The sequence below is a fragment of the Centruroides vittatus genome, unplaced genomic scaffold (assembly GCF_030686945.1).
Source record: "Centruroides vittatus isolate TY-2023 unplaced genomic scaffold, ASM3068694v2 contig_958, whole genome shotgun sequence".
NCBI lineage: Eukaryota > Metazoa > Arthropoda > Arachnida > Scorpiones > Buthidae > Centruroides > Centruroides vittatus.
The window spans coordinates 617,075-636,454 of NW_027122637.1; the positions used below are offsets into that span (position 1 = coordinate 617,075).

Sequence of the window (19,380 nt, forward strand, 5' to 3'; positions counted from 1 at the left end):
TTTATAAGGGAATTGTGTATAATCGAATTTATCTTATTTTAAAACAGCGTACTGTACATGCAGTATGAAAAACGTAGCATTGTGTATGCTTATTCGAATTATCATGTTCGAGTTATAGAAAGTGTATAAGGTCGATAATGAATACATTCATAGTTTACTTTAAATATCAGCTTCTCTCCATTTGCATATTCTATTTGTACAAGATTTTAACTCGAGAATAATTGCGATACAGAGTATACTTTTAAGAATGCATTCCGACTATTTTACTAAACAGTTACTGTATTAGCTTTTTACTATTACTTGATTTTCATTTAAACACCCGACTCCGACTCTTGTTAAAAACATCGACATTAGTTATTGAATTCATTTAACATGTAAGTATTGTTTAGTGTTTATTGTATGGCATCGCTCAACCATTTTCATAACGAAACTAATAATAACTTAATAAAAATTCCTAATTACTCAAAAAGAAATTAAGACGTAAAACTAAGATCATTCTTAATTGAAGACGAATGATGTCATCGAGCTCAGAATTAACAACCGAGTCATTATGTATTTATAACTAAAATGACATTGACAGAATACTCGGAAAATATATTAGGCTGTATTTGTTCTAATACACTAAATTATCCTGCAAAAGTAGTTCACTTATCTTTAAAGCGAATATCCAGTAATTACTTCATTGTTTAATTCATCAATCATGTAATTCCACATTCTTCAAGTCTGAGAATACTCAGTTTAATATAGTAAAGTTTTTGTAATTTATTTATATCAATATAATAGAATTCATAGTTTTCTGCAAACCCGTACTATAGTAGAATATTTTATTAAAATAAATGGTCGTTCTGAAGTAGCACGTTTTATGACAAGGCAAAAGTTTTGTGAAACCGAACGAATTATTATTTTATGCATTTTGTGATTAGTATAATGGCTACTTTAAACTGTTTTTCGTTTCTGTCATGTTAAATACGCCAGCTAATTGCTAAACGAATGAAAAATATAATTTATTAATTGACAGTATAATCTTTCTCAGAAAGAAAAATTTGTTTTGCTTTTAATTATGTCTACTTTACAATTTATATGATAAGAATTTTATTTTAAAACATCAGTAATAAGAAAAAATATTTTATGTAAATTATTGTTATATTTGCTATAATAAAAATATCTTTAAAAGCGATAATGGCTTCTCGTACTAAATCATGAAAAAAACGCAAACATTTCGCTGATTGATCCCTTTATGTAGAGGGTATTTCCGACTGCATTGCTTTCCGAGCATTTAAAGATATCCAGGATGTCTCATCGATGAAATGATCATGACAGTTATGAAACTGTAGGTCTAATAAGATAGTAATTTCAGTCAGGTTTAAATAATAAAATATAGCTACGATTTGCAGAACTACCCCGGCTGTTTCGAGATTTTATGTAAAAAATAACTTTTATATTATTAACCATAATAAATAAATTGTATACGGTGTCAGGTGCGGATCTACATAGGGACTAATAGGGCTTAAGCCCTGGGTCCCCGAGTGTCAAGGGCCCACAAAAATTGAATTATTTTAATAAATTTTTAATATTCTATTACTTCTGTTTTTTTATATAAGATAAAGTTTGTCATTTAACATCATTTCATAAATAAATATATTTTAACTCTGATTTTGATGTTATTAAAAATGAATTTTAAACCCCAATTTAAAGATTCTTAATTTAACAAAAAATGGGGTCCCATTAGACTTCAATAAATCCTAGGCTCCGAAAAACCTTGTTATGAGATTTTGTTATAAAAACTTATATATTTTTAATTAGTATAAAACGGCAAAAGACTTAATTTTGAAGGTAGAGATAAGTTTTATATAAAAAACAGAAAGGAAAGGAAAAAAAACTAAATGCTAACAGCAAGTAAAATCTTCATTAAGTCCGATCCCACGCCAGTTATGACACGTGACTATCCTCTATCTCTCCATCCCCTCGGCCTTTAACAAATCAAAATTCAATAGCATCAATGCCCCTTAAACACAAGTTACCATGCCAAATTCCGTTTCTTAATCTTCACCCCATCCTGAGATATTAAACAAAATAGACTCCAACACATACACACGGAATTTTTTGCCTTTTTTGACATTTTTAGGTTCAGAGAGTCACAAAACGTGGAAATTTGCAAAAAACTCGGAGGGTGAAATTTGACACGATTCGAAACTTTTCCTTGTTATGTATAGGCCTATGTTACAGTAAAAACCCGTTTTTAGTGAAAACGCGTTTTAACTAGTTGAAACTAGTTTTTACTGGATGTCATTGTTATAACCCGTTTTGTCCAGTTAAAACTAGAATTTACTGTTGTACATGTTTTGATTTTAGATAAAACTGAAATCAAACATTAACTTTTTAACTTTTAACATTAATTAAAACTAATTTTAGTTACATAAATATGTTTGGGGGAAATAAATAAAGTGATGATTGGGATTAAAACTTTTGTATTATTTAATACGATATTTATTGAAAATATTGGTCACACATCTGTGTTATTAACATTAATTAACCCTTTGTCCCTGAAGGCACCGATCGATCGGTACCCTGGCTTTTTAAGCAAAACTTCGAGGGTACCGATTCATCGTTACTTTGGTAAATATCGATTTTTGTAAAATTTATTAACAACAGATATAATCTCGTTTGATATGAAGTGAATAAAGTATAATAATTCATTATATTAGTTGATAGCAGTATAAAATTTTGATTTCAAACAAATGTTTGATATAATGTGCGATAATTTCACAACGAATAAACATACATGCATAAGTGTTATATCGAATTGTACAAAACAATATTCTACGTCTTTCTGGCTCAGTGCCAGCAAACAACTATGTAACTAGACAATGTTAATTTTCACAAAATGTTACAAATTATCAAGTTTATGTGTCAGTTCTGATATATATTATTTTTTTCTTATAAATTTTTCTAATAAAATGCATTGAAAAATATCGTATTTAAAACTAAAGATATTAATAAATGTAAATGATTTTTTTCATCTAGATATAATGATAATTTGATTTTTGGTGAACTTTTAAAATAATATCGCTTGGCTTGACTGACCTATACTGCCTTAGGAGGGATCGCAAAATAAACGTAAACAAGATGTCGGGGGAAAATGGTTAAAGCGATACGAAATCATACACTTTAGGAACGTGTTAGCTGAATGACCTTGATCGAAACAGTTTTTACTAAGCCATTTTGTTAAAACCCGTTTTGTCTAGTTAAAACTAGTTTTAACTCAAATTCATTTTTGACTAGCAGTAAATTCTAGTTTTAACAATGACATCCAATAAAAACTAGTTTCAACTAATTAAAACGCGTTTTCACTAAAAACGGGTTTTTACTGTAACATATACATAACAGCCGGGGAAAAAAATGGGACGAGGATCTCATTTCTTAGCTTTAAGTTGTAATAATTGAGAAATGAAAAATAAACATAACGAAATTATATATACATATATAATATGTAGTCTGTTGTATGCATTATGTATTTTTATAATTTATATCTTAATTGTTTTATGTCAGTGATTGTTTCATACTATTTCACGTTAACACCAAAAGATCCCACAAACTAGCACTTTCGTATTATTAATAGTTAATAATAGTAATATTAAATTCTTTAAGATTTAATCCTCCTTTAAAAGAAAGTGTTAAATGTTTTTATTCCGGTATTCTTCTAGTTATTTCTTCCGTAAACGTGGAAATTTTCTAATTTCAATTAGAATCTCCAATGACATCATTTTTTGTATACGTGGCCACTGGGCATACCCGAACACGGCGACGAATTGGAAAAATATTCGACGACAAAATCTTTTACATCGTAGCGAACGTAGCGTACTGTACGTAGATGCGCGTGGCTAGTGACATTATCGATAAAAATAGCTATTTTTCATATGCATATGTGTTCGTACGTTTTCAAAGATAACGTAGTAATAACGTTATTGTATGCAAATAAGTTGTCATATTTTGTTGTTTTTTAACCTTATCGTCGCTAAATGTTCTTTAATTGGCCGGATGGCCGAGCGGTCAAGGTGGCAGCCTACCGCTCTGGGGGACCTGGGATCGAATCCGAACGGCTCGAATAAACCCCAGGAATTTTTCGGGGAGTGGTCCGTTCGGATATGTCGGGCCCCGTCCCTCACCACCCGGTCGCCCCATTGTGGGCCTGGCCGAACCCATAATGGGCCTTCTAAAAAGGCCCTCTTAGTGCCCACAAGGTGGAAAGAGTTAAAAAGAAAATGTTCTTTAATTCTACATTGTAATGCTCTATCAGTTTATACAGTATAACTATCAATTTTATTATCAATTCAAATTTACATATTACATTAGCCTATCTATAAGTTTAAATATTCCTATTTTAATTACACTATTTTTTTTATTAAATTATTTAATTTAAATTTTATTACTGAAACTAATAATGTTTTATAACCTCCAGTTATGTTTTGATGAAAGTTTTTTAATATATGAATATGTTATCTACTTATTATTATTAATATAATTCTTAGTTTCTACATTAATTGATACATTAAACATTTTTTCATACCATTTCGTGAATAATTTATATGAATGTTTATACAATTTTACCTCTAGTAATATATAAAATGATAATTATTATCGTTTTATATATTACTAGAGATGTTTCGACCCCTGACTGTCCAAACCCCCTGCTTGCTGGCATTTCTTATAAATAATAATTTTAATTAAATTAATGAAATATTTTATAAAACTGTTTCCCAACAACATTTAAAAATTTCGCTGTTATCTTGAATTCCGATACTATCCTTTGATCAATATGTTGATAGAGCTACGTTTAACTGTTCACCACTAAGCAATGGCCTGTTATATTTCAAACAATTGCAACTTTGATAAATCCTGATATCCACATTCACTGTTCTTCTTCTCATAATATTTTTGTTTTCTTTTGATGTATTATTTCCAATATTTCTATGGATGTTTTCGCTCGGGGTTTACATCTCGACGGACTTTTGTCGTCGGCCGAACCACAATTTCGTTCTTCTTTGTTTTTTTTTTCTTTTCTTCTTTTATTCTTATGCGAAGGCATTTGTAAAAGAATCAGGATTTCTTAATGTAAACTAAAAGAAAGTTCAAATCCATTTCAAAATGCACTTACATATTTAAATTAATTGGAACAATACAGATTTTATTCAAATCGCATTAAAATTTTTTCATATTTTCTCCATCAAAATTCTTAAACAACCTTCGGATTCCAAACCACACACACACACAAAAACCAATTGTTTTTTCAAACCCGTTGAACGTCAAGATATTTTTGAATGTCCCGTTGCAATTCCGTTATTTGGTAAGTAATTCGCTTCGCTCGATGGGTCCATAGACTCCGCTCGTTTGTTTAAAAACTTCAGGACGATTTATCGATTCCCAGTGCCGCCATTTTTAGTTTGTTTTCGTGAAGGAAAAACTTGTTTTAACGATTTTAAGCTAAATATTTCATATATAGAATAGATTTAAAATTATATTCAGATATTTAAAATCGCTTAATGAATAAATATAAACAAAGCCAAATAAAATAGTACGCATATTTATTATATATAATTATTTTGTAATACAGTAGAACCTCGATTATCCGGATTTTTGATTATCCGGATTGTACAAAATAAACAAAAATTGTACGAATTTGCTGATTTGAACTTGGAGAATTGCGACACTGTTTATGTTTATGGAAGGCATGGAACAAAATTTTGAAAAGACCATTAGTAAATTCCAGTAACACAGTAGAAAGTGGTTAGGAGACTATTGCGGAAGCAATAGCACAAATTTCAATGATGTGACGAAGATTATGTAAGCGAGTGGTTAAATTGCGATGCGAACGATCCTGGATTCCAAATTTTGAATGATGAGGAAATAATTAAAGATGTATCTGCCTCAGACGAACAAGATCGAGAAGACGAAGAAAAGATTTGCGAAGGCAAGAGATAATGGTCCTAAACATTCTGAAGCTTTTCAGTGCTTAGATGTCGCCATGAAGTGGTTTGAGAGCTAAGAAGAGTGTAACTCAGGACAACTTATATGTCTTAAAAATATTCGCGATTTAGCAGCTTCAAAAAGAACAGTTAGCTTTACACAAAAATCGTTAATTAAATTTCTTAATAAAAAATAATTTAATATTGAAGCTATATGTAAGTCTAGACAAATAAAAATTATTCATACTGTATGTACGTCTTTCACTGTCAATTATTATTTTTTCGATTATCCGGATTTTTCCTTATCCGGACTACCTTCATCCCCAATTAGTCCGGATAATAGAGGATACATTATAATAAAATAAGCTAAAAATTAATAGCAGTAAGACGAAATTTCTTTGTTTTGCTAATAGAGATAAAACTGTTAATTCAGATTATTTGCAAATTCAAGTAAATGAGGATAAAATCAGCAAAGTAAGTGAGATAAAGTACGTGGGAATAGTTGTGGCTGATAATCTCCGATGGAAAAGGCAGATTGATAATATTGCTATTTCTCTTGCCAAATTTACTAGAATAACAAGAAAAATTCAGATTAATTATTTGAAGACAAAGTCCTTCCCAAAATAAGGAACCACCATTTATTGTGTTCTGGACATTACATTTTTGGCGACTGACCTTTCCTTTGAGGCTACTGGCCGCCAAACATTCCTTTAAAAAACACAAATATAAAGTAATTAATTCAAATAATTAATCTGAATTTTTCTTGTTATTCTAGTAAATTTGGCAAGAGAAATAGCAATATTATCAATCTGCCTTTTCCATCGGAGATTATCAGCCACAACTATTCCCACGTACTTTATCTCACTTACTTTGCTGATTTTATCCTCATTTACTTGAATTTGCAAATAATCTGAATTAACAGTTTTATCTCTATTAGCAAAACAAAGAAATTTCGTCTTACTGCTATTAATTTTTAGCTTATTTTATTATAATGTATCTACAGTAGAACCTCTATTATCCGGACTAATTGGGGATGAAGGTAGTCCGGATAAGGAAAAATCCGGATAATCGAAAAAATAATAATTGACAGTGAAAGACGTACATACAGTATGAATAATTTTTATTTGTCTAGACTTACATATAGCTTCAATATTAAATTATTTTTTATTAAGAAATTTAATTAACGATTTTTGTTTAAAGCTACATTTTACCAGCGCCTATTTCATCGTAGATAAAAGCCGAAACGACCCCAAGAAGGTATGATGGAAGAATAGAAGACGTCCGTATATCACCAGTAACTGCTTTTTAAAAATGTTTATATTTTTAATTACTTTATATTTGTGTTTTTTAAAGGAATGTTTGGCGGCCAGTAGCCTCAAAGGAAAGGTCAGTCGCCAAAAATGTAATGTCCAGAACACAATAAATGGTGGTTCCTTATTTTGGGAAGGACTTTGTCTTCAAATAATTAATCATAATTATCGCCATCGGACGAAGATTTACAAAAATTCAGGATTTTTTAAGTATCTCTCACTTGAAGAAATTATATCATACGTGTGTGGAAGCTGGAAAAAGACGTAGAATAACTGTTTGGGTATTCCTTCTAATTACGCGATTAACAAACAATTTACATTGAACAAATTGAATTACAGTTTAATTCCGTATTCGTTGCATATTGCATATCTATTATGATAAGTGTGATTAATATTTAAATTATTATTCTATATCACGTGGGATACTCTGAATTGACCAGACGGAAAATTTCAGCATCGTAATGGTACATTACACTAAATAAAAATAACTAATTGCTTCAAGTTTAATGTAAATTTTAAAAAATTGTTATATTTTATTTACATATATATAAGCAGAAAAGTACCGAAGGACAATTGATATCTGCTCCCAAATAACAATTATACAACAAATATAAATATAACAAGTAAAAGAGAAGAAAACAATAATTAAATAAAATTAAAAAGTGTATAATGCGTTTTTACATTTTAATTTAAAAAGTAGAAAAATTAAGATATAAAAAATAAGATTTAAAAAAGGACCTTTGAGAAATACACTCAAACAAAAAAAAAAAAAAATGAAATAAACTGGCAAGATGAAGGTCGTAGGTTTTTCGAAGGAACATGTAAAAGTAGCCGATCATAATAAATGAAACCATTAAAAAATTTAAAATAAAGCAAGCTATCGAAATATTTAATACGTTCAAAAAACAAAGCAAAACCTAATCTAATCCTTGCAATATTAGGATTCTGAGTATATAGTAAATTGCATAATTTATTACCTGTAAAAGATAAGTAAATTTTTCCAAGAGCTTTAGCAACTTTATCCGAAAGGGAAGATTAGATCAAATGGGTATTACACAATCAATGCAAGACTGAAAATTAGTGAAAAAATCGCTTTTAATGAACTTTTAGAGGAGATAAGTTTACAAAACCGCCATAATATTTCACATCTAATAGACAGAGATTTAACTATTTTATCAATATGATTTTTAACAGGAAGTTTAGTATCAAAGATTATTCCCAGATCATTGAATGGCGTAACATTATTAATAGGAGTAGAGTCAATAAGAGTAAGTAAAGGCGGATTGCGAATTAAGGAAAAACACATAACCAGTTTTTTTGTGTACTAATCCTGAGATTAGCAAAATCAAATAGACTTTTCAGCGAGCAAATATCAGACCGCAGGATCTTCGGAACGAAACCTATCAATTTAATATCGTCGGCATAAGCTACAACGTATTCCAACAAAACTTGGAAGATACGATTTTCTCTACTGTAATAGAGACAGACGGTTGGGTTTAATGAAGTAAAAAATAAGAGTAATTAATCGTAAAGCAACTTGCACAATCCAAATTGCTGATTTGTAACTTTTTAATTTATGAAGTTTTTCAAAACGCTTTGTTAACTACTTTAAAAATTTCCTCGAATTATAATTTTTATTCAATTGATTTAAATTTAATAAACAGCATTCTTTTTGATTTTATGAAAGGGCGTTTATAATAGCGAAAAAGATAATGTGAATAATAGACCCGGAAATTCCACGTGATTACTTTTAAAATAATGTTTAACTAAAGAAAAATTATCTAAAAAATAAGGCGATATGTAGTTAACCTTGAAGGAGGAAACAAAGAAAGTTACTTCTTGCATTTCTGGATCGACTCCAATTCTTCCTTTTGATACGAGATTTTTCGGAAATCGTTTACGTTCCAAGAATTAACTATTGGTTACACCTTACGTCGTTATCGTATTTAATATATCAATCAAAATAATTCTCTTCGAAATTGTTGTTTCAAGGTGCTTAGTAAAATTATCTGAAAACAGGGACAAGCCAGCTTTTTTCTATTTTCAAATGAAATTAAAATTAAACTTATCAACCTAAGGATAATAAATTATAAATCTTTTAGTTATATAAATTATTCAGAAAATAACTTTTTTAAAATTATTATTCACTTTATTTTTATAGTTTTTAGGTATTGCTTCGGCAGGAGTATGCGTTTGGGTGTTAGCTACTCCAGAAAAATTAGTTGTTGAAGGTCTCATAGCATTCCAATGGGATGGTGGCGATTCTCCTAAAGTAGGAATCGCTACGGCCGTTTTAATGCTGTTTATTGGCATTGCAGCATGTATTGCGAACATGGAAAAACGATTTATTCTCGTAAGTATTATCTTAGTAAATTAGTAAAATAATTTCTATTTTATCCGAATTACAGTTTTTTATTATTGATATCTTTAAATTTATCAACCCAGAAACAATTGCAATGTAAACGATGACGACGAGGAAACAAAATTTATTTTTATTAAATAACTGATATATTTAAGATCAAACAAAAATAATAATTGTAACTATTTGTCTTTAAATGTTAGTTGATGAAAATAATATATATCATTTTTGTAGATATAGGGTAACTGTACCATTAATCGCCTCATTGATAGTATACCCCTCGCCTGTGTAGCTGCCATGGGGTGATATTCTTTACTAAATAAACAGATGTCTGTTGCATATGTTTGTTTATTCTTTAAATCATTTGCATATCTCTGTCACTTCTACCGAATATGTAATGTGCTACACGCATTCAGTCGTAGTGTTGCGATTTCACTTTTGAGTAGTGTATACTACTGTCGAAATATCAATATTGATGCATAAAATACAAGTAATTTTTATAATTTTAAATATACAATCTGTACAATATTTTCGATATTGGTAATAAAGAAAAAAATAGTACAATATTAGTTATTATTTTACATTATTAACATTTCTATATTCTAAATAGAGTATGTTGTAAATGTTAAAATATATTAACATTTTTACCATTCAAAATAACAAACTTGATATTACAGTAGAGCATCGATTATCCGACTTAAATGGGGACTGGGGTTGGTCGGATAACCGAAAAGTATGAAAAAATACATTATTAGTATAGTGTATTAGGCCTGGTTTAAATACTAGCCTCCCTTTCATGGTCGAGCCAGTGCTACCAGCTAAAACATGCAAAAATTTAACAAAAATAATATTAAAGTAGCCAAGACATAACCAAATATTGTAGCGCCACATCACTAGCAGACATTTGAATTTGCCGACTAGAACGCGGTCGGTTAATCGGGGGTCGGATAATCGATGCTATACTGTATCTATAAAACTTTATAATGACTTCTTGATTAATTAGAAAACATTCTAAAGTAAATATTTCTCCATTAACGTAATTTATGAAAAATAACTAAGTTTACTGGCTTAACCTAGATATTTATATCTTAATACATTTATTTTTATTGGCTGTCGTTGTAATGGCAGTTTCATCTTTTATTACGTTTTGTTTGGATATAAAAAAATAAATTTAATAATAAACTTCAAACGTTACACATAAAACTACATTTTCTTTGTATAAATTAAGAAAGTGTAACGTTTCGTAGGAAGTGACAGATATTAACATCTTGACACAATCGCTCTTAATAAAACTTCATATAATTATTTTTTTATTTTATTTTATTTTTTCTCCCGTTCTTCAATTTTGAAGTTTAGACTATTTACGAAAAAATATAATATTTTTTGAGTCTTCTTTAATCCTTTTCACACTACCATAGAAGTAACAGTTACAATGGTGTTATTAGAAGAATAAAAATTTCTTTCACAAAAAGGTAAAAAATAGGTAAAAAATTCACAAAGTTAAAAAAGTTCATATAATTATTTTAAGTAACTGTAATACTGTATTTATATTCCGTTTATTTATACAGGTACAGTACAGTTCAAAAAGTTTATAATAATTTAACTCGATCAAAAAACGCATACTCTTGAATGACAATAACTAGGTGAAATTTAAAAAAAAATTATAAAAAACTAAATAAAGGGATATTCAGGTTCGACTTTTAGCTATGTTTTCATCTAAAATATTAATTTTTAAATAAACAGTTAAAGAGCCATTATTTTTTTACCTAAGTGAATGATGTTCAAAAAGTTCAAAATATTATGAAATTAATAAACATTGTTTAGTTATAAGTAACAGTGCTTGCAATTTACTGCAGTTTTGTAAATTGTATCACAAGTAGTGCTGTATAAATCTTGCATTTGTCACAAAAGCAAGGTTAACACCATAGGCAAGAAACGACAATTTTGCCTGGATTAAAGAGCCAAAATTATTGATTTACACGAAGAAAATATTAAGCAAGAAGAAATAGCGAAGAAAGCGAATTGTTCGCAGTCTAAAGTGCAAAAAATAATTCAAAATTTAATGAAACTGGAAGTTTAAATGATGAAAAACGCTCTGGTCGTCCAAAATTTACTTCAGAGACGAGAGAAATCAGCACTTAAAAAAATTGTAAAACAAAATAGACACGCAAGCTTGCATGTCTGTTTTGTTTTACAGATGTCACAAGAATTGAAATCTGTGATGGAAAAACCAATTTCAAAAACAACGGTTTACAATTATTCGAATTTACAACGAATCATTAAATTTCCCAGTAAAGTTATGGTGTGGGGTTCACTTGACTATAATAGACTCCACTATATCCAAACTATTCTATACATTTTGATCACGATTTCAAATAAATGTTTTGAACATCATTCACTTAAATAAAAAATTATGACTAATATTTTATTTAGAAATTAACATTTTTATTTGGAATTAAACACAAAATTGCTACGGAGAACTTATTATACAGGAACACTTTTTTCGAGAAAAAAAATAGATTTTTATTTTCTATTTTTTATAAAAGGAAATGCATTTCGTGCCGTATGCCCTTCTCCAGTCTTTGTTATGTTTAATATGATAAAATTATATAAAAACACATTTAATAGTTATTTATATTTTATATACGCATACAACTCATAAAAAATACAAAACATTACTTATTCCAGTAGTTACCATTAGTTATAACTATAAAAAACGTTGAGCAGTGATTCTCGATCTTTTTTGCATCACTGTACACTTTTAATAATTTAAAAATTTGGCGGCACACACGGTTACTTCGGTAAGTACCGCAGGACAACCGGTGATGTCATAACAGTGATTTTTAAACGCAGTTGGTTATTTAGGTCACGTTTTCTAAACGCCTTGGTAACTACTGGCAGTTACCAGTAACACCGGTTACAATTTCCAAACGCTCCCTAGGAAGTTAGAGCTGATTGAACTACTTGTCTGACGTCGCTTATGTATGGGTATTCGCAGTGGCGGCACACTTCAAAAATCTCGCGGCACACTAAAGTGCCGTGGCACAGTGGTTGAGAACCACTGACGTAGGGTAAAACCAGTAAAACTAAAACAAAAAATAAATATAGTAAAATGATAAAAAGTGATAAAAGTACTAATAAATTTCATTTTATAGGTATATTCTTTTATTACTTTTTATTAGTATTTAGTCATTTTACTATATTTATTTATTTTAGTTTTACTTTGTGATGGAGTTAAATTATTCTGAACTTTTTGAACTGATTGTAATTAAGTACAGTAGAGACTCGTAAATCGGCACCCCGGTAATTGGAATCGCCGGTAATCGGCACGATTTTCAGTCGACTGTGTCGTGCTGAATCGAACGTTTTTGATACTAAATTTACTTTTAAAGTATAATTTTCATGTTTTTATATTCTTCAATATATTTATTTTGTTTGTACAAAATGCAAAAAATAATTTTTAAACGATACGATAGCCTCGATTATTATTATAAAAATTTTCGTTAGGCTTAAAATCGACGAAAATTCAACACGAAGCGACCACGCAACGGAGAGAAAAATTTGAACATCGGACAGGTTAATATATTTATTCGTACATAATGGGTAATCGGAAACAAATCCCTTATCTGAACAACCCCAGTCCCCAATTGATTCCGATTTTCGGTTCACTACTGTATTTTTAAATTTTCATAGATGTATATAATAAATTTTTAAAAAACTTTCGCAGATTGACCTTTTTTTAAATAATTTTTTTTCTTTTTTTTATTAGTTTATAGCAGGTTTAATTGTAGCTTTGGTTCTAGCGATTACATTCATGTCTCTTGCCATCAAAAATCATCAGGATTTGAAAAAACTAAAAGACATTCAGGTTGTATTCTGGAAAGTTTTTTTTATTTATAATCAAAATTGTTTTTATAATTTATTTTATTTTTATAGATGGTACTAGGTTCAGTTAACACCAAATCCAATAGATATGGCAATACCGGATATAATGAAGGATTTAAAGTTAGTTCATATATATTTTTGTTATTAAAAATTATTATTTTACAATGCAATGAACATAATTATTTATTATAATAATATATTTTGGTTAATTAGTAATACAGTAATAGTTGAACCTCGCTTAATAACCCGTTGAGACTCAGGATTAATTAAATACTGTTTAATTTTAACGTAATTAAACATAAAAAAACGAAAAAACGAAAGAAATGTGTTAATTTTGAAGAAAAAGCTTGAAGTAAATTTCCTTTGTCTCGCCTTTCCGCGAAATCTGACACCTATGAGTCATTGTGTTTACAGCTGGATGACCTTGAGAACAGCTGGTGTCCTCTTTCGCGGGACATTCTCATAAACGTCTCAGGAGGAGAAGGATAAAAAGTAGGGTGAATACTAGGTGGCGGTATATTTCTAAATATTTTTTTTTAAAATTACGATTTTAATTGAAATTTCTGACCCTCCCGATTTAATTATACGTATATATAATAAAATATATTAATTAAAAAAATTAAAAAACTATTGGATGTTGTTTTTGACATCTGAAAATAGCTTTAAATAACTTTACCAAAGTAAAATCGGTGCACTAGAACCTTAGAAGGATGAATGAAGTTCCATAAAAAAAAATCCCATAAAAACAATTAAGCGCTAATCGCGCGTCATTAAAGGTTAATTAAAATCGCAATAAAATTTTTTCGCGCGGGTAAAAATTTTTAAAAAAATTTAGAAACAGAAAACATCCGAAAAATCAAAAAAAAATTTAGGGGCCCAAAGTACGGATTGTTTGTAACGCTATGTAACTTGCCCGAGATAACTCGGGTTAAGATCTTAAGGGTAATTCGTTCCAGAATCTTACTCGTAATGCGAAACATTCGTTAAACAATTTTTTCCATATAAACTAATGTAAAATACGATAATGCGTTCCATGCCGAAAAAAATACTCAAATATTTTATGTATAACGTTTATTCAAAGAAAATTCAAAAAAAGATAGTAACTGTTGGCCAAAAACCATTTTGACCAACAGTTACTATCTATGATTGGTCGAGAGAGTGTTTATGATAATAAGCCGCCAATTTCTGGTCAAAGGATAGATAAAGGTTATTGTTGTTTATGTGTAGGTCAACGTTATTTTGTGCATTATTTAAGTATGCTGTCTTGTTGTTTGCGTGTAAATGTTCTTATCGTACATCAGCTACGTTAAAATTATTTTCAATTCGCTAATAACGTACAGAATATTTTCGTAAATGTCCATACTGTATACAATTACTAGGTATATTTACCTCGAAACACTACAATATTTCAACATTATAATTTTTATAAGAGTGGTCTATCGGTGCTATTTGCTATAAAATTCAATTTTGGAATTTCATTTTCTGTAATAATATAATTAAAAATGATAGTTACAAGTATTTTTATGTAATTATTCTGTTTGCCGCAATGTACTGTGTTTCCGCAATCAGTAGTTGAGGACAGTTCGAACATTTCAAGTGTAAATCTGTAATATTGTCATCCGCTTAATGGGCAATATTAACACATTTATATAAATTTAAGTTAAATTTATCATTAACTTGAACTTTTACTTTTTATGTAAATTATGTTTATTATTTATAAAATAGAAGAAACTATAAACATCTTCATTACGTCCTTTCACACATCTCAGAAACAAAATTTTCTTTTTCCGCTGAAGTCGACCTTTTATTAGAAGTTACTCATCCACCGTAAAGCAATTAAACAAAAACATTCCAGGATGATGGCACAGTAAATTAATAAAATTATATTAATTAACACAGTGACATATTAATATCGTCTTGGTCAATGTGTTAATTAACATGTTATGTTTATTCGTGTTTACGTTTATTATAAGAATCTGTAAAGCAACAGTAAAGAAAAATTTAAATATTAAAATGTGATAGATTTCATACAAAATTAATTAGATAATTTTATTCTATTTCATTAATTTTTAATTTTCAGCAAAGGAAGAATATTGTTAAAAATTTAATTATATTTTATTTAGAATAACTTCATGATGGGTCAAGATTTTATAGACAAAATGTTGACTAAATTAAAAATTCTTGCAGCCGTTGGTGCTATCGATGCAGTTGTTTTGGTATATTGTTTTCTATTTAATTATTTATTACTGGTATTTATTAAATTAAAGAAGTTCTTTAATTAAATTCTTCTATTCCAGTTAATAGGCGTCATTATATTCTACATGAAACGACCAAAAACTACTTCCAGAAATGCCATGCAGATGGAAAGAACTTTGTAATTTTAGTTTGTAGTTTCTGTGTAAAATATTTCAAAACATTATATTTGTTGTTTAATAATAACTGTTGCTTAAAATTTAGCCATTTCGTACTGAATGTAGTTACATTTTTGAAACATTATATTTTATTAGATTTATTGTTAATTATTATACGATATACATATATAAATACATCTACACATGATCTACATTTGTATGTAATATATATATAAGGTTTTTCAGAACGATTGTTGGGATTACAACTATTGCTAATCAGCTGAGTTGTCGTTTCTGATCGCATGTATTTAAAAACTGCGATCAGAAACAACAACTTAGTTAGTAAGAGTAAACTACACATTGTAATGCATCACCCAATAATTGAGTGATTAAGGTAGAACTGTTCTCAACTAAATGACGACAGTGCATCATGCAGTCGGACAGGGTCTTGCCGCATTTTTATATGGATCGTTCTTAAAGAAGGATAATCTTATGCAGTGGTGAATCGAACGTAGAAATGATGCTGACCAAAATCATCAAAATTGCCGTTTTCGTGATTTTATATCGTCCGATTTTACATTGTACTACCCCAAACCATTGACGAACTGAAGATATGCATTATTGATGTCATCGAAATCAACACCAGTGACACGCTACAGCATGTGTGGCAGGGATCGGACTACCGGATTGATATCTGCAGAGTGACAAGAAGAGATCGTAAATAACACATATAACACAATGGAAAAAAAAAAATTCGGCAAGCGTAGTTGCAAATCAATATAAAAATTATTAAATGTTAGTGACAATGACATTTACTACCCAACAATCATTTTCAAAAGCCCTGTATATGTATATAATGTTTAGAACTAATTAAATGTGAGAGTAAATTCAAACTTATAAAAACTTGAAGATATCTTGCTACTGCCACAATTTATATTTTATATTTAATATATATAAATTTTAATATTGATACCGTATTTTACGGACTATAAGACGCACTTTTTTCTTCGAAAAATTGCCTCCAAAATTCAGGTGCGTCTTATAGTCCGTAGCGTCTTATAGGTATTTTTTAAAAATTGCTTAAAAATTAAGGTGCGTCTTATAGTCCGTAGCGTCTCATATAGGTATTTTTTTAAAAATTGCTTAAAAATTAAGGTGCGTCTTATAGTCCGTAAAATACGGTATATGCATCTCAAAATGTACAGTACCTTAATATTTGAAACAGTATTTTTATTATTATATTTACAATACAAGTCTTTCTATTTTGAAATTTTATATTTTATTAAATGTTAGTAATTTTAATTTCCAAATATATTTTTATTACTTAGAAGTTATTCAAACTGCCAACTAGTTACTTTTTTAGATTACAAATATTTTTGTCAATTGAAATTATATGTATATGAAATTGTTTAAAGAATTTATTTGATGAGAAAGTTTAATTGAAATTATTTTTGATTTTATATTATTCATAGTAGATATAGATATTTTTTATAAATCAAATATGTTTTGTTTGAAACATTATTTTTCAAAATTTTCAATTCACAAGGAAGAATATATTGTGAATTAATGTGAATTTCATACGCATTTTATAGATTTATAGAGTTCTTTATAATCTGATATACACGTGGCTTTGCAATGTTATGTGATTATATATATATTTATAAGAAAATTATTTTTGGTCGACGTGGTATAAATTATCTGCATACAAAACAGAAATAACTTCACTTGTGTTATCTAATTCCATACTAAAGTTTGAAGTATTGTTTACTTGAGAAATGTTCAAATACAATTTAAAATCAATGGATAAAATGATAAACAAATAACTCTTGTGACTCGTGTTTTCCATAAATGTATATGTCCTGTTAATTAAAATAAAATATATAGTTTTGATAATTGAGTAATCATTGACTAATTAAAATGTATCATAATATTCAGTTCTTACTTTCCGGCTGTTATGCTTATAAGATAATCGTGTCAAACTGGACTCTCCGCAAATTTGGACGTATCGATACCGCCTGAATCCAAAAGATTCAAACAAAAAAAAAAACTTTCAGTGTGTGAGTGTTTGCGTGTTCGCGTCTATTTCGTTTAATATCTCAGAATGGGGGTAATGATTAAGAAACGGAATTTGGCACTGCAGCTATGTATAAGGGGCATTGATGCTATTAAATTTTGGTGATTAAAGGCCGAAGGAGTAGGGAGTTAGAAGGATATCATGTGGTGATTTCTTATAACCGTGAACGAATCAAAAAAAGGGCGAGACGAAAGTAACAAGAACATTTATTAACTCACATCCAACTTGGATCTTACACAAAAAGGACGCCTCCTATCGTAAACAATTGACAAAACGAAAGTGTACATTTATCAGACAATAGACAAAGACTTAGCTTGTAAATAATTTACCTTTTGTATATATATAACTGACAAGGTCAAGTTTCAAATTATGAAGCTCGATCCCGAGCGGTCCCTTGACGGTCGGACACACAAATGAACGGATAGCGCCTAACTAAAGCGCGGTTTACAATGATGAATATGATTAACCTTAACATATCATGTGTCGTATCTCGGGTGGGGTCGGACTTAATGAAGATTTTACACGTTATTACCGTGATAGGTGACCCATCTCTATCTTCTCATCCCCTCGACCTTTAACCACCAATATTTATTAATATCAATGACCCTTATATACAAGTTATCGTGCCAAATTTCGTAACTTAATCTTCACTTTATCCTGAGAAATTGAACGAAATACAAATTACGTTAGAACAGCCATATATGTTCAAATACTTTAATATCGCGCCGGCTCCAAAAAAGACGAGCGCCATGGTGTGGAGACTTGCAAAACAAAAAAGAACGATTTAAAAAAAAAGAACGTTTTTGGAATGAAAGAGAAGAACGATTCGGGGGAAAAAAAAGAACGGTGGAAAATTTTGTTTTTGTTTCATTTAACGAGATATTTAAAGTTTAATTTGTTGTTGTGTACCTAAAAAGTGTAAGTTTCAGTAAACTGTGCTGTCGATTTATATCCCGAGCCCCACAGCTCGTAACAATATTCTTTTTCTCTGTTCAAAATAAAGTATGTGGATATATAAGAAAAGTTATTTTTTTAACTAAAAGTTTTAGATAATATTAATTGTATTAACTATATGGTGTGAGAGACAGGCACCACTATAAGATACGTTAATAATTTTCGCGTCACCAGTGAAAAATTAATAGCGAGGTTGAGGCCGAAGTTTAAAACTCCGGCCTCAACCTCGCTAATGTATAATCGTAGATTAAAATCCTGAAAAATGTAGAAAGAATAAACTAGAGTTTATATAGAGAATTTAGAGAATATTTACTATATGCAAATACTGCGTTTTGTAAAATATAGACATTTACTACTCAAAGTATAATAACGTTATGAAATATCATATAAATAAAGATAATACCTTTATTGATTGTCTATCGTTTACAATGAGATGCCGACATGCCAGATAATATCGATTATTTTTTTTCTTTCACGATAATTT

At 29.3% G+C, this 19,380-nt stretch overlaps 1 protein-coding gene across 2 annotated transcripts in view; it reads left to right on the forward strand.

The window, feature by feature from the left end:
• Positions 1 to 17,761, forward strand: part of LOC136985302 (uncharacterized) — a 32,051-nt gene extending 14,290 nt beyond the window's left edge. The window contains exons 2-6 of one of the 2 annotated variants that reach the window (XM_067282551.1): positions 9,435 to 9,626; positions 13,402 to 13,503; positions 13,569 to 13,637; positions 15,641 to 15,733; positions 15,815 to 17,761. In XM_067282551.1, coding sequence (XP_067138652.1) covers positions 9,435 to 9,626; positions 13,402 to 13,503; positions 13,569 to 13,637; positions 15,641 to 15,733; positions 15,815 to 15,895 — 537 coding nt within the window. In that variant the 3' untranslated portion in view covers positions 15,896 to 17,761. The remainder of the gene's footprint in view (positions 1 to 9,434; positions 9,627 to 13,401; positions 13,504 to 13,568; positions 13,638 to 15,640; positions 15,734 to 15,814) is intronic. The other variant, XM_067282552.1, reaches the window with a different exon arrangement.
• Positions 17,762 to 19,380: the final 1,619 nt, after the last annotated feature.